Source organism: Lolium rigidum, chromosome 2 (genome assembly GCF_022539505.1).
Source record: "Lolium rigidum isolate FL_2022 chromosome 2, APGP_CSIRO_Lrig_0.1, whole genome shotgun sequence".
Lineage (NCBI taxonomy): Eukaryota > Viridiplantae > Streptophyta > Magnoliopsida > Poales > Poaceae > Lolium > Lolium rigidum.
In genome coordinates this window covers 72,008,390-72,027,188 of record NC_061509.1, presented here as the reverse complement: position 1 = coordinate 72,027,188, position 18,799 = coordinate 72,008,390, and the positions used below count along the sequence as shown (strand labels likewise).

The 18,799-nt window shown below is 49.1% G+C and overlaps 1 protein-coding gene across 1 annotated transcript; it reads right to left on the bottom strand.

The window, feature by feature from the left end:
- Positions 1-1,085: 1,085 nt before the first annotated feature.
- On the bottom strand, positions 1,086-4,556 carry LOC124691927 (lipoxygenase 2.3, chloroplastic-like). Its single transcript, XM_047225214.1, has 6 exons — positions 4,126-4,556; positions 3,748-4,013; positions 3,395-3,632; positions 2,978-3,307; positions 2,816-2,901; positions 1,086-2,690 (listed from the first exon to the last, which is right to left on the bottom strand). The coding sequence occupies exons 1-6, from the start codon at positions 4,463-4,465 to the stop codon at positions 1,257-1,259; spliced, it is 2,694 nt and encodes an 897-aa protein (XP_047081170.1). The 5' UTR covers positions 4,466-4,556; the 3' UTR covers positions 1,086-1,256.
- Positions 4,557-18,799: the final 14,243 nt, after the last annotated feature.

Sequence of the window (18,799 nt, the reverse complement as noted above, 5' to 3'; positions counted from 1 at the left end):
TGTAATATTTAGTATTGCTTGGATTTTATTTGTGTTTTCAAAATATTTTATATGAGATTCATCCATATGTTTGCAAATCTGAAATATATATCACCTAGGTGGTGATGTAAAATACATCATCTCCTGGAACACTTCCAGAAGTGAGGTGATGTATTTTATATCATCTGACTTTTGTGAGCAAAAATAGGTGATGTAAAAACAGGAAAAAAGGAGTAAAATCAGGTGATGTAAAATACAACACACGTTATGTAAAATACATCATCTCTTGGAGACGCTCTAATGTTTTAAAAAGTGACATATGGTCTAAAACTGCTCAGTCATAAAATTGAACGGTGTTTTATTTTCAATATTATATGATTGTTCGTCCTTTTGGCCCCTGGATAGTTTACTATTATATTCCTTGCAGATAATTTTCTTAAGTTCATCATTACCTTGTAAAACCTCCCATATTGATTTATCTAAGGTAGATTGGAAGTCAGTGTACCTTTCATCATGACATCTCCGGGGTTTTTTAGGTGTATGATATTTTCTGATTTATTGCTCGTTAAGATGGAGAGGTGAGAGACAGGATTTCATTTTCATAAATTTTTCATATGTAGTTGTGCTTATTCCAATATTCTATCGTTGTTTACCATGTTCCTCGATGGGATTATCTACCTTTTATCATTTTCTTCTACTTTTCAGAAATTATGCTTGTATTCATTAGTGTATCTGGACTCTGGTATGATAAAATACACGTATTGTTTTGTTGTGCTCTGTGGTTTGATCTAGTTTGTTCAAATCCATATGAACTTGCAAAACCTAAATATTACTTCTCAAAATCTAGCCTCACCATAGCAATAGGGCACTACGAGTTGGTGAGTGGAATTGATGGTTCAATTTGTAAACACGCATTTTGTTTCCCTGGCATCTTTAGTAGAAGACGGTGATCTCGGTGTTGGCAAACGATTATTGTTGTGGTCTTCTTTCTACATATGTGTGTAATCCATTATTGTGGTATTTATTTGTAGCTTTGATATTTTTGGATTATTATATCATTGAAGAGTAGTATAATACAAGTTGCTGGCTATCAAATGTATGGCAGATGGATTGAAAATGTTGTCATGTATAAATCATAGTTTCATACTCCTTTTGAAGGCATAACTGCTATAATTAGTACGAGTTTCTCGTTGCAATAGTATTAGAATCAACTCACGGTATTCTAATAGCCGAAACACACTAGTACATACCCTTCCCTGCCTGTGTCACGTACAGCATCAGATGGAGATGCTGTAAGGGATGCCCATCCCAGTGACCCCTGGCTCTGAGAATGGTTTGAGCAGCTCGTATGGCACGATGCCAGCGCCGCACCTGTTCTTGTTCTCTGGGTTGTTGTTTTGCTCGTCGATGGAGCCCTCCACTTCCTTGAGCCTGCCGCTGAACTTCTCAAATGCTGCCTTCACCATGGGCTCGGCCAGCCACGCAGGCTCGCCGTACTCTCCCATGTACTCCTCGTCGGGTGAGTGTGCGGAGAGAATGTCTAGTGTCGCCATCACCTTAATGGCCTGCATTTGGGATGGGAGGCTCTCCAGCAGAACCTCCTCCGGCCTGGCCATGAACTTCTTCATTTCGTCTTCCCGGCTCTCCTCCACCGGGATGTTCGTCCGCACCACAGTGGGGCGGTTGGGGAAGTACCCAGCATAATGGTATTGCCCAAAATTGACGGCGGCGTGGTGGCCGGATGTGACCCACATGATGGTGTTGAGGATCTGGATGAGGTTGTCCTTGGAGTCGCACACCGGCCACCACGGCTCGTCCTTCTTGTCCGCGTGCCCCTTGGTACGCACCTCCTCCCACCATGCCTGAAGCTCCTGATCGCCGGTGATGTCGTCATCAGACTTATAGTAGATATTTACGTAATCGGTCGCCCACTGCTTGATACAGTCCCAGATCTGGAGCCCGTCGTTGGCGTACGGGTAGTCCTTGATGGTGAGCTCAAGCTCACCGTCCTCCCGGCGAATGGCGAGTCCTCGGCTGACGAGGTCCTCCGGTAGCGCCTCCGTGTTAAACTGCCAGGTCGCGCCGTAGGCGACGGAGCTGAGCTCGACGGAGTACTTCCCTGGCCAGAATGCATCCTCGATGATGCCATCCGCGTTGACGAGGCTTTCTCTGGCTAGCGCGTTGATCTCCATGGTGTAGCGGAAGTGCGGGTGCAGGAGACGGTACACGGGGTGCATCCGGCTGAGCTGCCGGTTGGTGGCGATGATGTACGGCTCGACGCAGGCGTGGGTGCGCAGCCAGTGGCTGACGAGCTGGTGGTAGCCGGTGTCGTGGGTGAGCACGTGTGCCTTGGCCAGCTTCCACAGCCACGACTGGGTGGCGTCGTTCCCGCTCGTGAAGGCGCGCTTCCACTGCGGCTTGGTCGGCGACTGCGGCCGTGTCAGCTCGATGGCCAGCGGCATCAGCGTTCCCTCGTCGCCGAGGAAGAAGACGGTGCGGGACCCGTACAGCGTCTTTTCCGGCAGCTCGCGCACCTTGTGCACGTACGGAAGGAACACGTCGTGGTAGTCCAGCATGAACAGCCGCTTACTCTTCAGCGCCTCGTCTACCGTCATGACACCGTTCATCATCTTCTCCAGGAGCTCCCTGGTCAGCGCCGACTCCGGCGGGCCGTACACCGCAGGGTCGAGCTTGCTCACGATGGGGAATTCCTGCACAATTGCGAGCTCAGTGTAAACGATTTTTTTACCGCATTTGATATGTTTTTATTGCATTTTCATTTCTGCATCTGAGAGGGTGTGTTACCCACAATTAATGGACCCTAGCTGATAGTTACCGTGAGAAGGCGGATGCAGATAGGGTTGAGCCCCGCGAGCGTCTGCCTCGCGAACTCCTCGTCTCTGAACCACGAGAACCTGTCCCCTGCAAAACCATGTTGATGATCAGTATATAATTGATTGTGACACGTGCTGAAGCAGGCGGCGGCGGTGGTGCTCACTCTCGACCATGTGGGGAACCTCGAAGCGGAGGACGTGCTCGGTGGTGTTCTCGATCATCTGGACGACTCGGGGGATGACGTCTCTGATGATGTGCAAGGAGGCGCCGGCGCCGCCGTCGGCGGGGAGCGGGATGCCATCGCTGTAGAGGTCGTCGATGGAGGGGAAGTGAGGGAAGTTCTCTGACTTTTTAATCAGCGGAGCTAGCGCCGGCAGGATGGCATGCAATCCCGTCCGCAGCGTCGTCGCGCTGAATGTCAGCCCTTTAATGCCCGAGAACTGTTCGTCACGCGGCACGTACACCGTCGAGCTCCTCTTCTCCGTCTTTGGGTCTGCGTTTTTTTTCAGTTTAATTAATTCTGTTACGGTTCATTCTTGATCTATTCAGTCAATTGATATCTGCAGATTGATGTGCGCACCGGTGGTGGTCATGGGGCGACCGGTGCGGCACCGGCGAGGGTAGGGGTACTCCTTGCTGCCGAGCACAGGGCGTCTGTGCTGGATGTTCGTGTCAGGGTCGCCGAGGTCGTTGTAGGTGTCGTAGTCGTAGACGCGGTCATGAAACTTGCGCTCGCCTTGCCCGTCCCCGCGCAGCGTCTCCAGCTCCTTCTTCCTCAGCGCCTCGATTCCCGGCGGCGTCTGAGACGGCAGGTACGACTGCAACATATATATGCCCACGCACGCATGGTTAATTCCTCCGATCCGGACGGTGCCGTGCCCATCGGCATCCACGGAGAGTTTCATGGCAGGTGGATGTGACTAGCTTCATTACCCTGACGGAGAAGAAGACGCGCGGTTCGGGGTTGTCGAACTTGGAGTGCACCCAGGAGTCGATGTGGAAGGTGGTGGCGGTGCTCTCGTCGCCGCCAGTGATGAGCTTGATGTCCTTGAGGAACATCTCCCTGTGGTGCTCGTTCTCCACCAGCACCGCGCCCACCGGCCCGAATGACGCCGGCACCGAGATCTTTGCTTCGTACGTCCCTGGTGTCAGCGTCATGTGCGCGAATGCCTTCACTTTCTCCCTCTCACTTCCCGTCTCTACGCAAAGAAAAAAAACGGGCCCTTATTAGTGATGTGAAAACAAATCAAGAACTGTGCATCCATGCACAGTTCCCCAGCCACAAATTAACCAGAGAGAGAGAGAACTCACTGGGGTCGAGCTCGGAGCTGACGAGCTCCAGGAGCAGCGTCTTGCCGAAGAGGTCCTGGATGTCGTCGAGGCCGCGGGAGACGTACATGGAGGCCGGCGCCGCCTGCGCGGTCACAATGGCCGTCACCGTAAGGTTCCTCTCCTTGGTCTTCACGGACGTCGTGACGCCGGTGGCCTCCTCGGTCGACACGCAGCTAATCCTGCGCGTCCTGACCCGGCCGCCGCCGGCTTTCGAGGCTCGCCTCTGCTGGCTGCTGGCTGCCGCCGCAGTGGCGAAAAGAGGCGAGGCAACATTGCCGCTCTGCGCGGAGAGCACCAGAGGCTGCTTCAGATGGATCATGGTTGCACCGGCAGGACTGCTATAGGTTGAGCTTCGAGACCACTGTGCGTGCCTCCCTCTCACTCTGTGCGTCCAGGCCAGGCTGCGTCTTTCTCTCTGAGTATATGGTGCTAGTTATAAAGAAGGAAAACGCTGACGTTCCCCCGGGGGAACAGCGTTCTAATCCCCCGCCTCCCCACACACGCCACGTTCATGTGGGGTCCACCCACGTTCTCATCATCTCCCTTATCTTCTTCTCTCTGTCCCCAAATCAAGTGCGCCATCGACGCCGTGCCTCGCGCCCCCGCGCCACCACGCGCCACCACCGCCGCGCCTCGCGCCCCCGCGCCACCACGCGCCACCACCGCCGCGCCCCGCGCCACCCCCGCCGCGCCCCGCGCCATCACCGTCGCGCCCCATCACCGTCGCCCCGCGATATCGCTGTGGAGGCGGACGACGTGCGGCACGCCGGCGGCAAGGGAGCCTCCTCCTGCGCCACCACGCCGCCCGCGCCACCCCCCCTGCTGCGCCCCGCGCCACTGCTTGTTGCTGCCGGCGACAGGGCCCAGGTCGCTGCTGTAGAGGTCGCCCGCCTGGGATTCACCGCTGCCCTCCATCTCCGCGCCCGCGGGGCTCCATACTTCGCTTAGCTCACCGAGGTGGTCGCCGCCATGGAATACGTTGCGGAGGTAGGCGGTGGGCGGTGGGCGTTGCTCCCCGTGGCGGACGCCGCTGCTCCCAGCGGCAGACATGCTTGCTACAAGGGGTTTGCGGCCTTGCTACATATGTCGACGGGCTTCGCTACCATAGCGCGGCGGGCGCTGTTTGCAACCGGCGGCGGTGCCCTGCTACCGACGGCGGTGGGTGCTACTGCTACTGGCGGTGGCCTTTGCTGCAACCGGCGGTGGCCGCTGCTACCGTCGGCGTTTGGCTTCTGCTATGACCGGCCGACGGCTCTGCTACCATGGCATGGTGGTGGTGCTCCATGCGGCGGCCTGCTCTGCTACCATGGCACGGCGGCTGTGCTACGAGTCCTCCGACGAGGTCTCCGGCGAGTCTTCGACGAGATCGGTTTTGCTACAATAGCAAAAACAAAGCTGCTACAATTTTTGTGTTTTTTTGCTACTTTAGCATATTCGTTTTGCTACCATGTCTCCGGTGAGGTTTTCCGGCGAGTTCCGGGTGACATCTCCGGCGAAGTTTTTTTGCGAGCTCTCCGATGAGATCGGTGTTGCTACAATATCAAAATTTTTTTGCTACAATAGTACAACATTTTCGCTACATCGTCTCCGGCGAGGTCTCCGGCGAGTCTCCGACGAGATCTGTGTGTATTTTGGGTGAACCGTGTTTTGCTACAATTGTGTTGATTTTGCTACAAACGAATCGTTTTTTGCTACTTTGGTACATTATGGTAGCAAAAGTGGGACTGAGGTATACTGTGACACGTGTCATGATCTGGACGGTCTAATCGAGCTAATCCAACGGCTGTCCACCCGGGGGATTAGAAATCTAATCCCCCGGGGACGCTCAGCGTGACCCAGAAACTTCGTGTTGGTGCTTCTGCGCGTCGTGCTTCACGTGCGTATGTGTGTGAGCGGGCAGGACGCCGAGACGGAGTATGTGGATATATTGCCAAGTTTGCCTGTGGCCACCACGTACGTATACATCCAGATCCAGGTGGACACCCACAGCATGGAGTACACATGCAGTAGGCTACAAGGCTATCGGGAGAGAAGGCCAGTAGGGTAGGCCACACAACGCTTGTCACTTCTCGTTGCATGTGACTGCCCATTTGTCACATCCCGTTGTTATCCACGTGTAGGTGATCCATCTGCACGAATATTTTCAGAAACACAAGTATATAATGGCAAGTAAAAATCTTCAACCACACATTTTTTTCTTTCTACTTTTGTACGCGCCACACACTAGTTAGCTAGTACAAAACCCGAAAATGCACACTTTGCCTCATAGGTGTAGATACACCCCTTGCACAAAAAACATATTTCAAAATGTCCAAAAATTTCGGGAAAAAATATGGGTGTGCATCTATACATTTTTTATGTTCACACACAAAATATCACTATGTCTTTTCTCTTTGAACTTTTATGAGCGAGCATAAGTTATCCGGATATATACCTAGGATTTTAATTCAGAAATTTTTAACCTTTTAAAATGGATTTAAAATATAATTTTCTTAATAGGTGTATCTAGACCTGTGCAAACAAAACCGGGCTTTAGAGTCGGTTGTAGAGTTGATTTTCCCACTAAAATTTCAAACACAGTCTAAACAGTACCCATTTGGTTCAGGAAAACCTAATACAGAACCAGCTCCAATACTAATATTTAAGCACAACCGGTTTGATCAAGAAGCCGACTCCAAAACGTTTCAAGTTGGTTCATATAAAAATCTAAATTTTATAATTAGAGTATTCGAGCCTGCTTATCCTCCCCTTGGCCGAATTAGAGGACTCGTTCTGCTTAGTTCGGTTAGCCCTAGGGATCTTGATACCTACAAAAAGAGGGGGAGGCGCCACAAGGGCACCTCGGGCCAATCGCTACCCATGTTTCTTAGGGCATCACCAACAGTCCTACGTGGAGCAACCGTTTGGGACCGCGCGGTTGAAATATACGCCTACACCACTAGTAGAAGAGAACAAGCCTTTCGTTCGGAGGCAGAGATAGCATTAGTCCCGGTTCGAGCAGTGAGGACGTGCACGGGGCCACCGCCACCCTTTAGTCCCAGTTTGGGCAGGACCTTTAGTCTCGGTTAGAGACACCAACTAGGACTAAAGGGGTTGCGACGTGGTGCGGCAGGCCGCGAGCCCCTTTAGTCCTGATTGTGTCTCCAACTGAGACTAAAGATCCATCTCTACATATACTTGCCCTGCCCAAGTTTGTGAGTGATATTTAGCTTATTTTTCACTTCTTAGCACAAAAGGTGTATGTTTCTTTGCCTTCCTTTTTCATGCACAAGGGGTGCTCGATGCCAGTTGAGTTCACACAAAACAGATACGATATGAAGTGTCCGAGCCACACTTAAGTTTTCTCCTCCTTTTTTCCTTCTCGATCGAGGTTAACAACTTTATCCTTTCATTCGTCATTGATAAAATGCATGTGTCGATGTACATCGCTTGACTATTCATGACGTTCTGTAATGGTTTTCAAGACCGAAGCTGTCAACCACTCAGCCATCTCTCCACAGCCTAATCCCTATTTTACTCATGCAAGTAGAACATGTCCATATAAAAAGATCCACTAATCCCTAGAAAGATCTCAGATGCAAGTTCCTTTTCAACATATCTCTATATACTATATACACAGATCATAACCGCTTGTGAAATAAAGACTAAATCCCCTCTCCTCACCCCCATATGCAAACAAAAAAGCAGTTAATAAAAATAAGTTTTAGTTAGAGAGAAGAATTAATGGATTCATGATTAAACGGTTAAACCCTCCTAATTCTTGTATTTTTTTTACAATTTTGGTTAAGTGAGGGATCAAATATGTAGTCAACTTTATTTGATGGTAGCTTGAGGATCAGAAATATGACTATTGCTCTCCAATTAGTTGTTTTTGCATTAATTGTGACTTTCCTAGTCTTAGTAATTAGTGTACTCCTTGTATTTGCTTCTTCTGATGGTTGGTCAAATAATAAAAACATTGTATTTTCTAGTACATCATTAGGGTTGGACTAGTCTTTCTCGAAGCTATTCTAAATTCTCTCATTTCTTAAATTTCTTTAGTATTTAGCAGCCCGATACAAAACAAAATAAACAAAAAAGACATTTCTTGAATTCTTTGAATGGTGAGACGCATTAAAATTAAAACGCAATTTGCATTATGAAAAAATAAGGAAAACTCTAAAATAATAGAAAATGAAATGAAACGGTCTGCGTGCATCCGTTTGCGCGGATGCGAAATTGGTCATCGGGCCAAGACCGATCGTTTGTGTTTGGGATGCCCCCAGAACCAAGACACATTTAACTATTCCCACATTTTTAATATTTATAAAATAATTTACATAACGTTAAAATATAAAACATGGAAACATAAAAAGTCCATGGCTTGCTACAACCCTAACCCTAGCCTACTCCTCGCCATCGCTGGGCAGCTGGGACAGGTTGACGACATCCGGGATCGTCCATGGCCAGTTGGGAATCGACGGAGCAAGTGTCGGTCCGGCCGGTGGTGGAGGTGGAGGTGGAGCGACCGCTTGTGCCCACGAGGGCAGAGGCGGCGACACCAAGTACTGCAGTGCCAGTTTGAAGGCCTCATTCTTCGACAGGCCTGGCGGCATGAGGTCGACGACATACCGAGGCATTGGCAACGATGGCTGCGGCATACACGGCCGCCACGTCAACTCTCGCTGCGGTCGTGGTGGTGGTCTGAAATTGAAGTCCTTGTCACCGAGGAACCCCGCCTTCCCCCGCTTGTCGAGCACTACATGTCGGTGGTCGTAGTTGTCCCGCATGGGGGAGTTGACAGTGAAGTCGGTGTTGCGGCGGAGGTCTGGCGGGATGATGGTTCGCCGACACTCGATTTCTGCGTTCCACTGCGGGCCGGAATGCGGCACCGGCGGGATGGGCATCGCGCCTTGATGAGGCGCCACACCGCTAGGCAAGTTCCTGTCGCCCCAGTCGTCGCACGGCATCCAATTATGGTAGAACATTCGGGCGATGGAGGAACGAAGAGGGACCCTCATCCGTGATTTCTCCTCCGCCGGCTACGACGGTCCTGCCTCGTGGTCGTTCCTCTTCTTGCCCATGATGTGGCAGTGGTGCGACGTCCCGTTGGTGTGTTTGGGTGCAAGCGTGGCTATGGAGGTGTGGGCGATGACATGATGTTGCCGGTGCCCTTTTAAGGACGGACGCGGGACACGAAGGCACGCCCCATTGATGACGGCGCAGAAGGCCAGGCGCCGCCGGTAGACCTAGCGCGACCTCTTATGACGAAGCGTCATTGATGATGAAAGCTGCGACCTCTATTAGGGTTTGAGGAGGATGAGGTGGCCGCCGGTGCGGCGCCTAGTCCTTGTGGGCCTCGTCGCTGTCGGCGTCGACGACGTCCCCGGGCGGCGAGGCGCTGTTGTGGCTCGACCGCGCCAGGGACTCCGGCCACGGCGACCACAGGGCCTCCTCCCAGGCCGAGTGCGGGTCCGGAGCCGCCCGCTGCTCCGCCGTAGCTGCCCGTAGCTGCGCTCCTCCCCGAGGCACAGCTCCTTCTACCGCCACGCGAGGCGACCGGCCTTCGGCGCCTCTCCGCTCCGCGAGGCGCCTGGCCTCCTGGCGCATCTTCTCCTCTCGGCGGAGCCTGGCCTCCTCGCGCCGCCGCGTCGTTGCCTCCTCCCGGCGACCTGGTCGAGCAACGCCCAGGCCTCGGCGTCCTCGATCGCCTGCCGGGCCTCCTCCTCCATCGCGGAGGTGCGAATGGCCACCGCGAGATGCGGCCACTTCGCCTCCTCCTCCGTCGCGGACAGCGCCAGAGCGGCGCGCATGTCCGGGTCATCGTCCTCCTCTAGCTTCGGTAGCAGCAGCGGCGCGGGTTGCGCAAATGCCTCGCCGACACGGGCGGCCTCTCCAATGTGGAGACCGCCACGGTTTCCCCCGACCCTCAGCGCCGACGGAGGATGGCGGCTGCTGCCGGCCTCGCCGTCATTGGCGCTGGGAGCAAAAGCCCTCTACAGGGCCATGGCGGCGGTTGCGCGTGCGTGGGGAACCGTCGAGTAGAGTGGGGAGTGGACTGGACAGGGACAGATCCCTCCCAGTCCACATTTAATATGACGCACCCAAGGGAGACGAGTAGGCGGATGCGACCGGACGCCACATTCCATCCGCGGACACGCAAACCTAGCCCAGATTTGGGTCGAGTTTGCGTCGTCCCGGACACCGCGGCCATCCGCATATGCGATACGTGGCCACGTTGGACCGTGGATTTGTCCGATTAAACCTATCCAGATGAGCAAATGCCGGGTAGCTCGCCGCGATTGGAGATGCGGTTAGGGCATCTCCAACGGGGCGACCCAAACCGCGCCCGCGCGTCCGGATGGGTCGAGCCGGATAAAAACGCGGCCCAGCGTGCGGACCCATCCCTAAAACGGATGGCCGCAGCGTCGGGACGACCCAAACCCGGCCCAAATCTGGGACGAGTTTGCGTGACCGCGAACGCCGAATGCCGGCCGCTCGCGTCCTCCCCTTGTCCGCCCCCGGCCTGCCCGTCTCTGTCTCCCAAAACACAAACCCCTCGCACACATCTCCCACCGCTCCGCCGCCGCTCAAGGACCGGTGATTTGTGAGCGGCGTCGACGCCGGCCACCGTTGTCGAGACGTCGGCAAGCGGGGCGGAAGCATAGGTCACGGCCCCGCGCTGCTTTCGCCGCTTCGTAGCGCAGTCGGAGGACGCCATCGCCGTCGCCGACGCCGTTGTCCTCTCACCGTCGCGAGACCTCCCGCCGTTTAGCAGCTCGCGCCGTTGCCGCCGGAGGTGAGCTCTCGTGCACCGTGTTTCCGGACCGCAAGTCGGCCGGGATGGCCATTGCCCGCGGGTCCCTACGGACGCATTGGATGGCCTCCGCTCGCGAGGTGTTCGATGAAATGGACGATTTAAAATTTGTCCCTTTTCATCCGTAGATCATGGTGGACAGCGACGACGACTACTTCTTCAAGAACTTCATCGACACGTCGTCCGACGAGGACTCCGACGACGAATTTTTCACGGATGCTGCGCTGATCATCCACGAGCACATTGTCTCGCAGATCCCCGTGCACCGGGGGTCCTTGCCGGGGCGCGCGGCCGCCTTGGACCGCAAAAGAGAACGCGGCCACAACCATCTCTTCATCGACTACTTCCAACCCAAGGCATTGTTCACGCCGGCCCTGTTTCGCCGGCGTTTTCGGATGTCCAGGCCGTTGTTCCGCCAGATAATGGATGGCGTCAAGCTCTACGACGACTACTTCTGCGCGAAAGTGGATGCAATTGGCAAGGTAGGCCTCTCTTCGTACCGAAATGCACGGCAGCGATTAGGATGCTCGCATATGGCGTTGCCGGTGATTTCGTAGATGAGTACACGCGCATGAGTGAGTCTACCGGCTTGGATGCGATGTACAGTGTTCCGCAGAAGCGGTGATCGGTTCGTTCGGAGAACAAGTACCTCCGGCAACCTACCTGCAGAGGACACAACTCGTCTGTTGTCAATCAACGCTTCCGGGGGTTTCCTGGGATGCTTGGCAGCATAGACTGCATGCACTGGGAGTGGAAGAACTGCCCCTTTGGTTGGCAGGGGGCATACAGCGGTCATTCTGAGGGGTGCACAGTCATTCTTGAAGCTGTTGCTTCACAGGATACATGGATTTGGCACTCATTCTTTGGAATGGCTGGCTCGCACAATGACATCAATGTGCTGCAGCGCTCTCCGGTGTTTGATAGGCTAGCGTACGGTCAGTCCCCTGATGTGGGTTTTGAGATCAATGGCCACCACTACACCAAGGGGTACTACCTTGCTGATGGTATCTATCCACCTTGGGCTACACTCGTGAAGACAATCCGAAAACCCAACTCCGAGCAGGAGGCAAGGTTTGCCAAAGAGCAAGAGGCAGCCCTGAAAGATGTCGAGCGGGCGTTTGGCATCCGCCAAGCTCGTTGGACTATAGTCAGACACCCTGCCATAGCCTGGGATGTGCAAACTCTGTGGGAGGTGATGACCGCTTGTGTAATCATGCATAACATGATTGTTGAGGTAGAGCGGGATGATTCACTCTTTGATAATGACTCGGGAGGGCCAGGGAGAGTTGGTTACTCCTCAAGGTGGTCCGGCATCATTCCAGGACATTCTTCATGCACCCTTGTCCCACCGGTATGTCTTTTGTGGTAAAATGAAAAGGAAACATGATGAATCAAGTAAAGTAAATGCAAGTAACTAATTTTTTTGTGTTTTTGATATGGAGTGCAAGATAGTAAATAAAGTAAAACTAGCAACTAATTTTTTGTGTTTTGATATAAGTGCAGCAAACAAAGTATAAAATAAAATAAAGCAAGACAAAAACAAAGTAAAGAGATTGGGAAGTGGAGACTCCCCTTGCAACGTGTCTTGATCTCCCCGGCAACGGCGCCGTAAATTTGCTTGATGCGTGTAATTGACACGTCCGTTGGGAACCCCAAGAGGAAGGTGTGATGCGCACAACGGCAAGTTTCCCTCGATAAGAAACCAAGGTTTAATCGAACCGAGTAGGAGTCAAGAAGCACGTTGAAGGTTGATGGCGGCGGGATGTAGTGCGGCGCAACACCGGAGATTCCGGCGCCAACGTGGAACCTGCACAACACAACCAAAGTACTTTGCCCCAACGAAACAGATGAGGTTGTCAATCTCACCGGCTTGCTGTAACAAAGGATTAACCGTATTGTGTGGAAGATGATTGTTTGCAAGAAAACAGTAAAAACAAGTATTGCGAGCAGATTTATATTTCAAGTATAAAAGAATGGACCGGGGTCCACAGTTCACTAGAGGTGTCTCTCCCATAAGATAAAAGCATGTTGGGTGAACAAATTACGGTCGGGCAATTGACAAATAAAGAGGGCATAACAATGCACATACATGTCATGATAAGTACAAGTGAGATTTAATTGGGCATTACGACAAAGTACATAGACCGCCATCCAACCGCATCTATGCCTAAAAAGTCCACCTTCGAGGTTATCATCCGAACCCCCTCCAAGTATTAAGTTGCAAAGCAACGAGACAATTGCATTAAGTATGGTGCGTAATGTAATCAACAACTACATCCTTAGACATAGCATCAATGTTTTATCCCTAGTGACAACAAGCACAACACAACCTTAGAACCTTCCGTCACTCGTCCCGGTATCAATGTAGGCATGAACCCACTATCGAGCATAAATACTCCCTCTTGGAGTTACTAGCATCAACTTGGCCGAGCCTCTACTAATAACGGAGAGCATGCAAGATCATAAACAACACATAGGTAATAACTTGATAATTAACATAACATGGTATTCTCTATCCATCGGATCCCGACAAACACAACATATAGCATTACGGATAGATGATCTTGATCATGTTAGGCAGCTCACAAGATCCAACAATGAAGCACAATGAGGAGAAGACAACCATCTAGCTACCGATATGGACCCATAGTCCAGGGGTGAACTACTCACTCATCACTCCGGAGGCGACCATGGCGGTGAAGAGTCCTCCGGGAGATGAATCCCCTCTCCGGCAGGGTGCCGGAGGAGATCTCCAGAATCCCCCGAGATGGGATTGGCGGCGGCGGCGTCTTTGGAAGGTTTTCCGTATCGTGGCTCTCTGTATCAGGGGTTTCGCGACGGAGGCTATAAGTAGGCGGAAGGGAAGAGTCGGAGGGCTGACGAGGGGCCCACACCATAGGGCGGCGCGGGCCCCCCTCGGCCGCGCGGCCCTATGGTGGCGGCGCCTCGTCGCCCCACTTCGTATCCCTTTCGGTCTTCTGGAAGCTTCGTGGCAAAATAGGACCCTGGGTGTTGATTTCGTCCAATTCCGAGAATATTTCGTTACTAGGATTTCTGAAACCAAAAATAGCAGAAAACAACAACTGGTTCTTCGGCATCTTGTTAATAGGTTAGTTCCAGAAAATGCACGAATATGACATAAAGTGTGCATAAAACATGTAGATATCATCAATAATGTGGCATGGAACATAAGAAATTATCGATACGTCGGAGACGTATCAATATCCCCAAGCTTAGTTCTGCTCGTCCCGAGCAGGTAAACCGATAACAAAGATAATTTCTGAAGTGACATGCCATCATAACCTTGATCATACTATTTGTAAACATATGTAATGAATGCAGCGATCAAAACAATGGTAATGACATGAGTAAACAAGTGAATCATAAAGCAAAGACTTTTCATGAATAGTACTTCAAGACAAGCATCAATAAGTCTTGCATAAGAGTTAACTCATAAAGCAATAAATCAAAGTAAAGGTATTGAAGCAACACAAAGGATGATTAAGTTTCAGCGGTTGCTTTCAACTTATAACATGTATATCTCATGGATAATTGTCAACATAGAGTAATATAACAAGTGCAATATGCAAGTATGTAGGAATCAATGCACAGTTCACACAAGTGTTTGCTTCTTGAGATGGAGAGAAATAGGTGAACTGACTCAACATAAAAGTAAAAAGAATGGTCCTTCAAAGAGGAAAGCATCGATTGCTATATTTGTGCTAGAGCTTTTATTTTGAAAACATGAAACAATTTTGTCAACGGTAGTAATAAAGCATATGAGTTATGAAAATTATATCTTACAAGTTGCAAGCCTCATGCATAGTATACTAATAGTGCCCTCACCTTGTCCTAATTAGCTTGGACTACCGGATCATCGCAATGCACATGTTTTAACCAAGTGTCACAATGGGGTACCTCCATGCCTGTACAAAGGTCTAAGGAGAAAGCTCGCATTTTGGATTTCTCGCTTTTGATTATTCTCAACTTAGACATCCATACCGGGACAACATGGACAACAGATAATGGACTCCTCTTTAATGCATAAGCATGTGGCAACAATTATTATTCTCATATGAGATTGAGGATATATGTCCAAAACTGAAACTTCCACCATGATTCATGGCTTTAGTTAGCGGCCCAATGTTCTTCTCTAACAATATGCATGCTCCAACCATTAAGGTGGTAGATCTCTCTTACTTCGGACAAGACGGATATGCATAGCAACTCACATGATATTCAACAAAGAATAGTTGATGGCGTCCCCGAAGCATGGTTATCGCACAACAAGCAACTTAATAAGAGATAAAGTGCATAAGTACATATTCAATACCACAATAGTTTTTAAGCTATTTTGTCCCATGAGCTATATATTGCAAAGGTGAATGATGGAATTTTAAAGGTAGCACTCAAGCAATTTACTTTGGAATGGCGGAGAAATACCATGTAGTAGGTAGGTATGGTGGACACAAATGGCATAGTGGTTGGCTCAAGGATTTTGGATGCATGAGAAGTATTCCCTCTCGATACAAGGTTTAGGCTAGCAAGGTTATTTGAAACAAACACAAGGATGAACGGTACAGCAAAACTCACATAAAAGACATATTGTAAACATTATAAGACTCTACACCGTCTTCCTTGTTGTTCAAAACTAAATACTAGATATTATCTAGACTCTAGAGAAACCAAATATGCAAACCAAATTAGCAAGCTCTAAGTGTTTCTTCATTAATGGGTGCAAAGTATATGATGCAAGAGCTTAAACATGAGCACAACAATTGCCAAGTATCAAATTATTCAAGACATTTTAGAGTTACTACATGTAGTATTTTCCAATTCCAACCATATAACAATTTAACGAAGAAGAAACTTCGCCATGAATACTATGAGTAGAGCCTAAGGACATACTTGTCCATATGCTACAGCAGAGCGTGTCTCTCTCCCACAAAGTGAATGCTAGGATCCATTTTATTCAAACAAAACAAAAACAAAAACAAACCGACGCTCCAAGCAAAGTGCATAAGATGTGACGGAATAAAAATATAGTTTCAGGGGAGGAACTCGATAATGTTGTCGATGAAGAAGGGGATGCCTTGGGCATCCCCAAGCTTAGACGCTTGAGTCTTCTTAGAATATGCAGGGGTGAACCACCGGGGCATCCCCAAGCTTATAGCTTTCACTCTCCTTGATCATATTGTATCATACTTCTCTCTTGATCCTTGAAAACTTCCTCCACACCAAACTCGAAACAACTCATTAGAGGATTAGTACACCATAAAAATTAACATGTTCAGAGGTGACACAATCATTCTTAACACTTCGGACATTGCATAAAGCTACTGGACATTAATGGATCAAAGAAATTCATCCAACATAGCAAAAGAGGCAATGCAAAATAAAAGGCAGAATCTGTCAAAACAGAACAGTCCGTAAAGATGGATTTTATTAGGGCATTAGACTTGCTCAAATGAAAATGCCCAAATTGAATGAAAGTTGCGTACATATCTGAGGATCACTCACGTAAATTGGCTTAATTTTCTGAATTACCTACAGAGAATTAGACCCAGATTCGTGACAGCAAAGAAATCTGTTTCTGCGCAGTAATCCAAATCTAGTATTTACTTTACTATCAAAGACTTTACTTGGCACAACAAAACATAAAACTAAGATAAGGAGAGGTTGCTACAGTAGTAAACAACTTCCAAGACTCAAATTCAAAACAAAAATACTGTAGTAAAAACATGGGTTGTCTCCCATAAGCACTTTTTTTAACGCCTTTCAGCTAGGCGCAGAAAGTGTATATCAAGTAACATCAAGAGATGAGGCATCAACATCATAACCAGGGGTGTTGGGAGTTTTCTCAACCATGCATTGTATATTATCTATGTAAGTTTCAGAGGCTCCCTTTTCATTAGTCTTAGGTTTGCTATTCTCATCAAACAAATTTTCAGGAACAAGCCAAGCATAATTATTTTCTAGAGCTTCATGTATTGCTAGGAGCTTACATGGTATTGGTGCTTTAATCTCCCCACCATCATTAGAATTATTAGTGTATTTTAGTATATACATATCCATTTTTTCAAGTGTTCTTTTAAAGTCGGTATAAAAGCCAAGCCTCTTATGCTTAATAAAAACTTTTCTAGCTTCTATAGCTATATCTTCAAATTCTCGCACTAAGACTTTTAGAACAAAATCTCTCTTTTCTCCCTGCTCCATATCGGAAAGTGTAAGAAACATGTGTTGTATCATGGGGTTGAGACTAATAAATCTAGCTTCCATCATGCGTACCTGGACAAACAGAGGCATCTTCATAAGTAGGGACAACTTTTGCAAGTGGTATATCTTTAAGATCTTCATGCATACTAATATGGGTGAAAAATTCTTCTATATTATCTCTTCCAATTATAGACCCTTGTCCCACCGGTATGTCTTTTGTGGTAAAATGAAAAGGAAACATGATGAATCAAGTAAAGTAAATGCAAGTAACTAATTTTTTTGTGTTTTTGATATGGAGTGCAAGATAGTAAATAAAGTAAAACTAGCAACTAATTTTTTGTGTTTTGATATAAGTGCAGCAAACAAAGTATAAAATAAAATAAAGCAAGACAAAAACAAAGTAAAGAGATTGGGAAGTGGAGACTCCCCTTGCAGCGTGTCTTGATCTCCCCGGCAACGGCGCCAGAAATTTGCTTGATGCGTGTAATTGACACGTCCGTTGGGAACCCCAAGAGGAAGGTGTGATGCGCACAGCGGCAAGTTTCCTCGCAAGAAACCAAGGTTTAATCGAACCAGTAGGAGTCAAGAAGCACGTTGAAGGTTGATGGCGGCGGGATGTAGTGCGGCGCAACACCGCAGATTCCGGCGCCAACGTGGAACCTGCACAACACAACCAAAGTACTTTGCCCCAACGAAACGAGTGAGGTTGTCAATCTCACCGGCTTGCTGTAACAAAGGATTAACCGTATTGTGTGGAAGATGATTGTTTGCAAGAAAACAAGTAAAAACAAGTATTGCAGCAGATTTATATTTCAGTATAAAAGAATGGACCGGGGTCCACAGTTCACTAGAGGTGTCTCTCCCATAAGATAAAAGCATGTTGGGTGAACAAATTACAGTCGGGCAATTGACAAATAAAGAGGGCATAACAATGCACATACATGTCATGATAAGTACAAGTGAGATTTAATTGGGCATTACGACAAAGTACATAGACCGCCATCCAACTCGCATCTATGCCTAAAAAGTCCACCTTCAGAGTTATCATCCGAACCCCTCCAGTATTAAGTTGCAAAGCAACGTACAATTGCATTAAGTATGGTGCGTAATGTAATCAACAACTACATCCTTAGACATAGCATCAATGTTTTATCCCTAGTGGCAACAAGACAACACAACCTTAGAACATTCGTCACTCGTCCCGTGTATCAATGTAGGCATGAACCCACTATCGAGCATAAATACTCCCTCTTGGAGTTACTAGCATCAACTTGGCCAGAGCCTCTACTAATAACGGAGAGCATGCAAGATCATAAACAACACATAGGTAATAACTTGATAATTAACATAACATGGTATTCTCTATCCATCGGATCCCGACAAACACAACATATAGCATTACGGATAGATGATCTTGATCATGTTAGGCAGCTCACAAGATCCAACAATGAAGCACAATGAGGAGAAGACAACCATCTAGCTACTGATATGGACCCATAGTCCAGGGGTGAACTACTCACTCATCACTCCGGAGGCGACCATGGCGGTGAAGAGTCCTCCGGGAGATGAATCCCCTCTCCGGCAGGGTGCCGAAGGAGATCTCCGTAATCCCCCGAGATGGGATTGGCGGCGGCGTCTCCG